Source organism: Fundulus heteroclitus, chromosome 11 (genome assembly GCF_011125445.2).
Source record: "Fundulus heteroclitus isolate FHET01 chromosome 11, MU-UCD_Fhet_4.1, whole genome shotgun sequence".
Taxonomy (NCBI): domain Eukaryota; kingdom Metazoa; phylum Chordata; class Actinopteri; order Cyprinodontiformes; family Fundulidae; genus Fundulus; species Fundulus heteroclitus.
Genome location: NC_046371.1, coordinates 33,188,085 through 33,200,187, shown reverse-complemented (window position 1 = coordinate 33,200,187; position 12,103 = coordinate 33,188,085). Strand labels below are relative to the sequence as shown.

The following is a 12,103-nucleotide window of genomic DNA, read 5'->3' as shown; positions in this document are numbered from 1 at the left end:
CAGTACAGCGTTGAAATTGGTCATTTGGAGGCTTTTTTTAGGCTTTCTTTCTACCCGACTCCATTCATTCCTATGGGTTTTTTGGGGGTGGTTTTTCGCTTATTGCGTTGCAATGGTAACTCGAAACCCCAATAAAAGTAGTAGCACACTAGTCCCGACCGAGCCGCACGTTTTGGTACCTATATCGTGGGGGTGCACACTACGGTTCGGGCCGCATTAATCGTGAAATAATAAAGAATAATAAAGAATCCGTTTAGAGGTGCATAGTAATAGGCCCTGCCCATGCATTTGCATTGGGAGGCAAATGCACAGCACTGCCGAAACCCCAATAAAAGTATGCGTATGCATTGGGCAGTGCTCCCCCTTGACTCACAAAAAATCTGGTGTAGATCGGTCGATGCAGCGAGGAGATACAGCCGTTGAATAATGATAATGCATTTGGCCACTGGACCGGACTAAAGCGTTCGGCGGGCCGGATTCGGCCCACGGGCCGTACGTTTGACACCCCTGGTTTAAACACTAGTATACCAATTTAATTAAAGGTATCTTACAAGCTGTTAATCCAGCTTCATGTGAAAAGTTTGTTTCTTGCATTAAGAAAGATTTTATGAAAGTTTGACAGTTAAATTGGTGGATACACACCCAAAAGTAATAATGTAAAAGTAACACTTTAGCAATATCCCACATGCGCATGTTGTGTACCAACTTTCGTAATTCCTAACAGATCACTACACTCTCAGACTGCAGGGGTGCTGGTGGTTCCTAAAGCCTCTAAAACAAGAATGGGAGGCAGATCCTTTAGCTATAAGGCTCCTCTCCTGTGGAACTAGTTTTGTTCCGTGAGGCAGACACCCTGTCTACTTTTAAGACTAATCTTAAAACTTTCCCTTTTCCATCCATCTATCCATCGTCTTCCTCTTATCCGGGGTCGGGTCGCGGGGGTAGCAGCTTCAGTAGGGAGGCCCAGACGTCCCTCTCCCAAGCCACTTTGGCCAGCTCCTCCGGGGGAATCCCAAGGAGTTCCTAGGCCAGCCGAGAAAAATAGTCTCTCCAGCGTGTCCTGGGTCTTCCCCGGGGCCTCCTCCCGGTGGGAAGTGCCCAGAACACTTCACCAGGGAGGCGTCCAGGAGGCATCCTTACCTGATGCCCAAGCCACCGCAACTGGCTCCTCTCGAGGAGCTCGTGACAATAGATGAGGGTAGGAACGTAGATAGACCAGTAAATCGAGAGCTTTGCCTTTTGGCTCAGCTCTCTCTTCACCAGAACGGATCAGTACAGCGCCCGCTTCACAGCAGACGCCGCACCAATCCGCTGTCAATCTCCCGCTCTATCTTCCCCTCATTCCTGAACAAGATACTTGAACTCCTCCACTAGAAGCTGGCTCTTGGGACTTTCCTTTTTGACAAAGCTTATAGTAATAGTGGCTCATGTTACCCTGAGCTACCTCTAAAGTTATGCTGAAATAGGCTTAGGCTACCGGAGGACATTTGGGTCTATTGTTTTTCAATTTTGCATTGCTTGTTGTCATTTAAGCTTTTAACTTTTTTTTGTTTTCTCTCTTTTTCTTCATAGTAAGCACATCTGGTCTGGCGTTTGTTAGCTGTAACATCATCCAGGGAAGACAGATCACCTGCTATTACCATCTAATGTTGAACAGATTACTGGATCAATGTGTGCTTCTGTGCTTTTTTACCTGTCTTGTTGTGTCTCTACTCTGTCTTCTGTAACCACCTATAATCCTAAAGTCTCTAAAAGCAGAATGGGAGGCAGATCTTTTAGCTATCAGGCTCCTCTCCTGTGGAACCAGTTTTGTTCCGTGAGGCAGACACCCTGTCTACTTTTAAGACTAATCTTAATTTTTCCTTTTTCCTTTTTCCATCTATCCATCGTCTTCCTCTTATCCAAGGTCGGGTCGGGCAAATACCAATGCTGTAAACATCAAAAATGAGGTCAAATTACGACCTTCAATCTAAAATGGCCAACTTCCTGTGATACTTGCACTATGACATTAATTGTAAATTCTGAGTGTCTTGTTGAGCTCTGCAACTGTACCAAATTTCATGTCTCTACGATGAAGTAAGTAAATAGCAAAGGGTCCTTTGAAAACTTGCATTATGACATTAATTGTAAATTCTGAGTGTCTTGTTGAGCTCTGCAACTGTACCAAATTTCATGTCTCTACGATGAAGTAAGTGAATAGCAAAGGGTCCTTTGAAAATTTCTAGGTGGCGCCGTTGAGGCATTTTTCTTTAGATTTTTGTGACGACCTTAAAATACAAAATTTTTAAATAGTCACCATGCATCTGCAAAGTTTGGTGAGTTTTTGAAAATGATAAAGCCCCCAAAAAGGACCCTCTTTAGGGGGGTAGAATAATAATAATTATCACTACAGATACAATAGGCCTTAGCAAGGCTTCGCTGCTCGGGCCTAATTAACACTACAGATACAATAGGCCTTTGCAGCGCTTCGCTGCTCGGGCCTAAAGATTCAGGAATTAGAGGAAAAAATTAAGTTACTAGAAGCCTCTCTGGAAGAGCAAAAGCTGGGTAAAATCCTTAAAGTAAAATTAGAATTAAACGAATATATTGAAAAGCAAAATACATTTTTAATTAAAATACATTGAATATAAAACTTTGAACATGGCAATAAATCAGGAAGCTTCTTAGCTAATCAGCTAAAAATAAACAAAGAAAAAACGACTATATTTGTAAATATGGTAGAGCTGGTCCTCCATAGGACCATAATGTTAAACTCTGGCCAATAATGGCTAAATCACAAATCATAACGCCCTGATGTTTACACAATGTGTAAATAAATGTGTAAATAAATAAATATTTAATGCCGAAATGTTTTTTGCCTCCTAAAGAAAGATAGAAATAGTATTAAGCATTTACATATAAATTAATACATTTTACATTTAAATAAAGTCATAAGTTTTATTGTTAATTTTTTCACTCTCTCACACTCATCTAATCCTGAGCTTTCACACCAACAACAATAATTTCTTTGTATATTTTTGCATGCTGTTTATATCCACATTCATACACAGTTTTTTTTAAAGCCTGGAAAAAGGTTTAAAATTTCCAGGTCATTCCAGAGTCTTACACTTTGCTTGCAACAGGGCCAGGAGCTTAATACCCTTTAAAGAGAACTGTTTAGCGCAGCTTCATGCGCTGACACTGTAACTCCAGGTACTTCATTTGGCAATGTGATTCAGCCTTAGTCTGTCAAATACAAAGACAACAAATTAATAAGTATGGTTTATGGGCTAGGTTTCTGTAATGTTATCAGTGTGTAAAAACTCATCTTCAGAACCAATCTCTGCTCAAAATGGTGATCTGCACCGTGTAATCTACTTTCAGCAGTTATCACCGGTTATTGTAAATATACACTGCAGAAAATATGGGCAGAGTTGCTCCTTCTGCCTTTACTCCCTCGGCTCCTATGTCAGCTTAGAGGAGGATGCGCTCCAGCGCGTTATAAGGCGGAGGGATATTTCAGCTGGTTATACTCAGTGTCTAAAGCCGGGCAGGTCTCTTTATAACTCGTCACTTATTTTAGAGCCCAAATAAGCGACTTCACATTCAGAAACAAGCCCAAAAAACCGCAACCGGCGACTCATGAAATTTACAAGTGACTAGAAAAAAGAAGCTCAAAGTCGCATAAAATAAGCGGATTTGGCAACAGTGAGCGCGGATCTGTTTTGCTACAGTCTCAAGCATTCTTGGAACTACGGAAAGTGGGTAAGTAAAAACACAGTCCGGAGAGCACTGCAGGGGAAAAAAAACATTAGGAACGGTGTGTGTGTTTTAACGCGCGATTTACGCACATTAAAAAAATTGTCGCGGTTATGGTCTAACAAAGTTAACACGTTAATAACGCGCTAAAACTAAGAGCCCTAATATATATAGCCTCACCTTTGTGTGGCGACAGATGCAGCAGCGTCCAGGGCAAACTGCCTCATCACACTTTCCTCCAAATACTTCTGCTCCCATTTAGTCATGTCAGCCTCCAGAGCCAGAATTCGCTCCTCCTTCTCCCTTAGGTGTTCCATCAGGGCTGTAGCATTGTACTCTGCAGACACCAAACCGCTGCTCTGAGAGTTTCCTTGACGCTGGAGAGCATACAAGATACACAAGACAGAGTGGGTTATACAGGTTGACAAAAAACAAATGAAAACACGCAGAACATGTCAAATTTTCTAAAAGTTCACAAGTTTGTCTTCAATTGTGTTTGTGAGAGATAGTGTACAGTTCATTTGATTTTCTGTAAACTTCATCATTGTTTTAAGCATGGTAATTTAACTATTTCCTGGTCTGTAATCAGAGTGAGAGCTTTCTCATTATCTTGTCTTCCCTTACACTAAAACATCCTGATTTGAAGGATGAGTCCAATGTATCTTTCATAGCCCACCCTATCCCATGATACATTGCGGGTTGAAGAGAATTGTTCCACCAGAAACAGCAATGGCGGAGAGAAGTGAAATGCTGTCAATAAGGTATGTTTTTTTTTTTTTTTTTTTTTTTTTTTTTTAGTAAGACTTTAGCTATGTAAACCTGAAAAATCAGCTTGGTGTGTTAATATAGCACTAAATTTTAAAAGTGCTTGGACATGTTCAAAAATGTCTGGACTGCAGCCGGCTGACTTTGCCGGGTTTCAGCTGACAGGGCAGTCAAGGCTCAATATGCCGTGAGACAACATTTGTCACCTGGCACATTGCTTTCAAACTCCCCCAGGAGGCTTTTCTCGATAACATAAAAGCAACAATTCACTCTGATATCAAAGTTTGGTTAATTTATTATTATTCTCCAGAAATAGATTCAAAATTTGCTCTGAAAGTTATAGGGTTTAGTATCTAAGTTGTTAAAAATTTTACTAATAAATTACACAAATAGTATTTGTCATCTATGAATTTATTTAGGACCTGTCCAGGGTGTACCCCGCCTCTCGCCCATTGACAGCTGGAGATAGGCACCAGCACTCCTCCGTGACCCCAGCAAGGATAAGAGCGTCGGAAAATGGATGGACGTAGATGGAATTTATTTAGTGGTATATTTCTATATCAACATAAAATTGCTTTTAACATGTGAAACGTCTAATGAATGAGAACAAAATGAAAAGATAATAAAACAACAACAAAAAGACTGTGAATGATGATGAATATATAAAGGGAAAATAAAAGCCGTAAACAGTCATTTAAAGTGGACACAGCAGGATTAACCTTCGGGCTCCATTTATTTGACTTCACACATTTGCCTTATGCTGTCTTGCTTTCTAAGAAACAGAAGTTATGCTGAGGTAAGGGCGAGGACAGCTCATACTGACAGCCAATCTTTTCCGGTATTCTCATTTTCTCAGCTGACAAAGAACCTGGCTAACGTAGGAAGGATACAGACTCTGAATTGAGACATGCCCACTGTTTAGATTTTTTGCATGGCACAAATGTTAAAGTCTAACTCTTGGACTAAAAAAAAAATCCTGAAAACTGTTGAATAACTTCCAGAACAAGGGAAACTTTGAATATTCATGTATCAAAAGTGTTCAAATTAAGTTTAAATATGAAATATTGCACATTTTTTACACCGATTATGGTATTCCGCGTTTGAGTGCTGCCTCGGTTTAAGATCGTCCATTTCCGACGTGTGACGTCAGTTCAAGAACACCGAGAATGCACAAAACGAAGTTGCATAGAAACACACATTGTTTACATTGTACAACCGGTACGGCGAACAAGGATATATATGGATGTTTTCCAGTATCTTCTTTCACACGCCAAATCTGCTGATCCACGTCTACTTTGAGCAAGCGCTTTTAAAAAAAATCGCCGAACTAAGTCCACAATGAAATGCCTTCTAGGTGCGTAGTTGGTGGCTGTAGTGTCGCATATAGGCCTAGTGCAGACCACGGTGAAGTTGGTTTGATATTGGACATTCAAGATCCGCGGAGTCAGCAGGATCTAGCTCATGTTTGATCCGGTTGAAGGACTCCGATTTCGGCCAGTGTCTCTCAGGTGCTCCCTTCTCCCATACGCGGTGGGACCGTCAACAAATCTGATTTGATTTTTGTTTCTCATAAGTGTGCTCCGCTGACTTCGCGGAGCTTGAATGTCCAATGTCAAACCAACTTCACCGCGGTCTAGTGCAGGCCAGAAAGTAGCGCTACATACTTGGCAGAACAATCAAAAGGTCCGAAAGAAATGGGATAAATTCGTAAAAGAAACGCGAAAGGACTGGATTGCCGGCAGTGACAAAAGTGTTTTATGCAATTCACACTTCACGAGCGAGGATTTTGAGGGGTACTTACAATGGAGCATGGGCTCTATGTCTTGGGCAGCGTTACATATAGTCTCCTCAGGTTCACCTTGTTCAAACTCCGTTTCTTCGTATATATATTCGGTATCCGAGTCGCTGATGCTTGAGGTTGAGTTTGTAGATGTATCAGACATTTTTTTATTAATTTTTTGTACGTAGAGTAAGAGTTATTAATTAAATTTAATAAATCGGTAGCGAAAGTCGTAGTGTTAGCAGCCGGATGCATGGTACTAGTTCTGTTTGTGACGTCACATTCCGGAGCAGCCCGATTGAGGAATGTTCGGGCTCTTTCGCTTATATAGCAAGTTTTATCAAAATTACTTCCAAACGGTGCACATAATTCACATATAATATACATTTCCTTACTCTGGTGACTATTTGAATGCATCTGCGTTAAAATACATTTAGTCCATTAGTTAGACTTTAAATAACGTCAATTTAGCCACTAAATGTGGGAGTGAGGTTCCTATTGTGAAAACAAAAAGCTGTAATTATTAGCAAAAAAACAACCAATGATTCTGTAACCAAATATAATTTAGAATATTTGTAGTCACTTCAAAGACCAAAGAAAAGTGTAACTTGACCAAATGTTTAAAGGAGTTCAGTGATGCATGCTTCTGTCAGAGGAAGCTGGCATAATTTCATATATATTTAATGATTAAAGGAAGCAATAACGACATGCATCAGAAGCAGAGTCTTGTTTCCTAACTTTTTAACAGTTAATAATCCACAGGGATTGAGATAAGAGATAAGAAATAGCTTTATTGTCCCACCTTTTCCAGCTCAAGACCATGGTCTCGTATTTGGAGGCACTGATTCTCATCCCAGCCGCTTCGCACTCGGCTGCAAACCGCTCTAGTGAGAGCTGTGGATCATGCCCTGATGAAGCCAATAGGACCACTTCATCTGCGAATAGCAGAGACACAATCCTAAGACCACCAAAATGGATCCTATCAACACCTTGGCTGCGCCTAGAAATTCTGTCCATAAAAGTTATGAACAGAATTGGTGACAAAGGGGAACCTTGGCGGAGTCCAACTCTCACCGGAAACGAGTCCGACTTACTGCCGGCAATGCAGACCAGACTCTGACACCGTTCATACAGAGACCTGAAAGCCCTTATTAAAGGGCCCGGTACTCCATACTCCCGGAGGACCCCCCACAGGATCCCTCGAGGGACACGGTCGAATGCCTTCTCCAGATCCACAAAGCACATGTAGACTGGTTGGGCAAACTCCAACGCCCCCTCCAGGATCCTGCTGAGGGTGTAGAGCTGATCCAGTGTTCCACGGCCAGGACGAAAACCACACTGCTCTTCCTGAATCCAAGATTCGACTATCCAACGGACCCTCCTTTCCAGAACCCCAGAACAGACCTTCCCAGGTAGGCTTAAGAGTGTGATTCCTCTGTAGTCCCCTTTTTAAATAGGGGGACCACCACCCTAGTCTGCCAATCCAGGGGATCTGCCCCCGAGTTGATGTCAGCAGCACACCACCCCCACTATAAATAGTGTTCCCCCTCCTGAGACGCCGGATGGTGGACCAGAATCGCTTCAAAGCCGTGCGGAAGTCTTTATCCATGGCCTCTCCAAACTCATCCCACGCCCGAGTTTTTGCCTCTGTGACCAGCCGAGCCGCCTGCCGCTTTGACTGCTGGTACACATCAGCTGCTTCCAGAGTCCCACAGGCCAATAAAGCCAGATAGGACTCCTTTTTCAGCTTGACGGCTTCCCTCACCGCCGGTGTCCACCAGCGTGTTCAAGGGGTTGCCGCCGCAACATGCACTGACAACCTTGCTGCCACAGCTCCGATTAGCCACCTCAACAATAGAGGCGCGGAACATGGTCCATTAAGACTCAATGTCCCCCGCCTCCCTCGGGACGTGTTCAAAGCTCTCCCAGAGAAGGGAGTTAAAGCTCAATCTCATGGGGGACTCTGCCAGACGTTCCCAGCAGACCCTCACAATACGTTTGGGCCTGCCAGGTCTGACCGGCTTCCTCCCCCACCATCGGAGCCAGCTCACCACCAGGTAGTTGTTGGTGGAAAGCTCCACCCCTCTATTCACCCGAGTGTCCAAGACATACGGCCACAGATCAGATGAAACAACAACAAAGTCAATCATTTAACTACGGCCTAGGGTGTCCTGGTGCCAAGAGCACATGTGTACACCCTTATGCCTGGATATGGTGTTCATGATTTACAAAGCATGATGAGCACAGAAGTCCAACAACAAAACACCACTCTGGTTCAGATCAGGTGGGTCGTTCCTTCCAACCACGCCCCTCCAGGTTCCACTGTCATTGCCCACGTGAGCGTTGAAGTCCCCCAGCAAAATGAGGGAGTCCCCAGGAGGGGCACTCTCCAGTACCCCCTCTAAGGACTCCAAAAAGGGTGGGTAATCCTAACTGCTGTTTGGAGCATAAGCACAAACAACAGTCAGGACCCATCCCCCCACACGAATGCGGAGGGAGGCCACCCTCTCGTTCACCGGGGTGAACCCCAACGTGCAGGCACCGAGATGAGAGGCAACAAGTATGCCCACTCCAGCTCGGTGCCTCACACCAGGGGCAACTTCAGAGTTGAAGAATGTCCAACCCCTCTCAAGGAGACTGGTTTCAGAGCCAGAGCCATGCGTCAAGGTGAGTCTGACTATCTCTAGTCGGAACCTCTCAACCCTGCGCACTAGCTCAGGCTCCTTACCCACCAGTGAGGTGACATTCCACGTCCCAAGAGCCAGCTTCTGCAGCCGAGGATCGGAACGCCAAGGTCCCCGCCCTCAACTGCCACCCATTTCACATTGCACACGACCCCTTTGGCCCCTCCCATAGGTGGTGAGCCTATTGGAAGGGGGAACCATGTATCCTCTTCGGGCTTTACCCGGCTGGGCTCCATGGGTAAAAGCCTGGCCACCAGGCACTCACTAATGTGCCCCACCTCCAGTCCTGGCACCAGAGTGGGGCCCCGGTGACCCGCGTCTGGGCGAGGGAACATGAGATCCATTGGTTGTACTCATCACAAGGGGCTTTTGGGCTGCTCTTTGTCTGGTCCCTCACCTTAGGGCCTGTCTGCCTTGGGTGACCCTACTAGGGGCATAAAGCCCCTGACAGCATAGCTCCTAGGGTCATTGGGACACTCAAATCCCTCCACCACGGTAAGGTGACAGCCCCTCCCTGGGCTGCCACCTTACAAGAAAATCGACAAGAGGGATCATATTTCTCCAATTTTAGCTTCTCTTCATTGGCTTCCTGTTAAATCAAGAATAGAATTTAAAATTCTTCTTCTAACGTATAAACCCCTAATATTCAAGCTCCATCATATATCAGAGCTCTGATTACCACATATGTTCCTAACAGAGCACTTCGCTCTCAGACTGCAGGTCTGCTGGTGGTTCTTAGAGTCTCTAAAAGTAAAATGGGAGGCAGATCCTTTAGCTATCAGGCTCCTCTCCTGTGGAACCAACTCCCAGTTTTGGTCCGTGTGGCAGACACCCTGTCTACTTTTAAGACTAAGCTTAAAACTTTCCTTTTTGACAAAGCTTATAGTTAGAGTGGCTCATGTTACCCTGAGCTACCTCTATAGTTATGCTGCTATAGGCGTAGGCTACTGGAGGACATCAGGGTCTATTTTTCACTTTACTGAGTTCTATTGTTCTCCAATTTTGCCTTGCTTGTCGTCATTTCAGCTTTTAACTTTTTGTTCTCTCTCTTTTTTTTCTTCATAGTAGGTACACCTGGTCTGGCGTTCTGTTAGCTGTGACATCATCCAGGGAAGACAGATCATTCGCTATTACCATCTAATGTAGAACAGATTACTGGATCAATGTGTGCTTCTGTGCGTGTTTGTCTCTCTTGTAGTGTCTCTGCTCTGTCTTCTCCAACCCCCAGTCGATCGATGCAGATGACCGTTCATACCGAGCCCGGTTCTGCTGGAGGTTTTGCCTTCCCGTTAGTTTTTGTTTCCGCTGTTGCTTCATGCTTGCTCAGTATGAAGGATTGCTGCAAAGCCATGGACAATGCAGATGACTCTCCCTGTGGCTCTGCGCTTCTTCAGGAGTGAATGCTGCTTGTCAAGGCAATTACCTTATATGGCAATTTTTTTGACCAATCTGTAAAATCTGACGCAATCTGAATAATCTGATTGAATTTGATTTTGTAAAGTGCCTTGAGATGACATGTTTCATGAATTGGCACTATATAAATAAAATTTAATTAAATTGAATTGAATAATATTAGACGTCCATCCATCCATCCATCATCAATCCAAGATCCGAACCGCTTTATCCCTCATGGGGTCGCGGGGGTTGCTGGTGCCTATCTCCAACGTTCACTGGGCGAGAGGTGGGGTACACCCTGGACAGGTCGCCAGTCTGTCGCAGGGTAACACAGAGAGACAAACAGGACAAACAACCATTCACGCACACACTCACACCTAAGGACAATTTGGAGAAGCCAATTAACCTACCAGTCATGTTTTTGGTCTGGGGGAAGAAGCCGGAGTACCCGGAGAGAACCCACGCATGCACAGGGAGAACATGCAAACTCCATGCAGAAAGACCCAGGGGTGTACTCGAACCTTCTTGCTGCAAGGCAACAGCGCTACCCACTGCGCCACTGTGCAGCCAATATAATATTAGACGATCACCACAAATTATGAAATATATAAACAACAAAATACAGGTTGTACTACTGAATCTAGATGCTGAAAAAACTTTTGACTTGGTGAGATGGGATTTTTATTCCAAGTCATGCAAAAATTGGGATTTGATTATAAATTTTTTATTAGAATATTGAAGGCCCTATATGATAAACCAATTGCTAGGATCACAATTAACGGGGACCTCTCTGATATTTTTGGGTTGGAAAGGACTACAAGACAGGGGTGTTCACTGAGTCCACTCTGCTTCGCAATATTTATAGAGCCACTTGTTCAATGTATCCAACAGAATAGTAAGATCACAGGAACACTGGTCTCCAATGCAGAACAGAAACCGGCATTGTTTGCGGATGATGTTTTAGTTTATTTATCCAGTCCCACCCAATCTATACCAGAACTGTTTTAAATTTTGAGAGAATATGGGTCCTATTTTGGCTACAAATTAAATGACAGAAGAAATGGCAAAAAGATAAATCAAGTACTGATATTAGTTGTAGAAAAAATGTGATATGAAAATCTTATACTGCCCAGCCCTACATCTTTTAATGACATTTATTTTCACTTTAATACAGATGATATCCAACTTGTTGGACATCATCTACAGCTCCTGTAGAACTACATACAAAAATCTTTTTGTGCAACTTTTAAGTCAAGCATTCAAAACCTTGGTGTAATATTCAATTCTTCTCTGGTAGGACAATTCCAAGGGCCTCTGACTGATGGGGACCCCAAAAAGACATATTTATACATATACATGAGCTTTCAGGATGATTTAGATTTTTCTTGTCATGAGGTCCAAAATTCGCGGTAGCACCCCTGGGTACAGTGTTACCTGCTGTAGACGTAAAGACTCTAGCTCTCTTTCCAGTCTCGTACGAAGTCGATGTTCCAGTTGCTCTCTCTTCTCACATGCTGCCTGGAGCTGAGCCAGAGCCTGCTGCATCCTCTCCACTTTCTCAACGTAAACTTGCTTTTTTTTTAGCTGTACACACATATAAACACACATTTATTTAATGTTACTGCCAATGATCAGGATCCGCTTTATTTTGCAGGTATGTGTACACATACAAGGAATTTGTCTCTGGGTTGTACAATGCTCACAATGTGCTTAGCTATAAAATAATACAATGACACAATAA

General features: G+C 43.6%; 1 protein-coding gene across 5 annotated transcripts in view; it reads right to left on the bottom strand.

The window, feature by feature from the left end:
• The window catches only part of amot (angiomotin), a 184,842-nt gene that overhangs the window by 61,148 nt on the left and 111,591 nt on the right, over positions 1–12,103 (bottom strand). For all 5 annotated transcript variants that reach the window (XM_036143411.1, XM_036143412.1, XM_036143410.1 and 2 more), the window contains 2 exons: positions 11,797–11,946; positions 3,919–4,115 (listed from right to left, as the gene is read on the bottom strand). In XM_036143411.1, the coding sequence (XP_035999304.1) occupies positions 3,919–4,115; positions 11,797–11,946 (347 nt within the window). The remainder of the gene's footprint in view (positions 1–3,918; positions 4,116–11,796; positions 11,947–12,103) is intronic.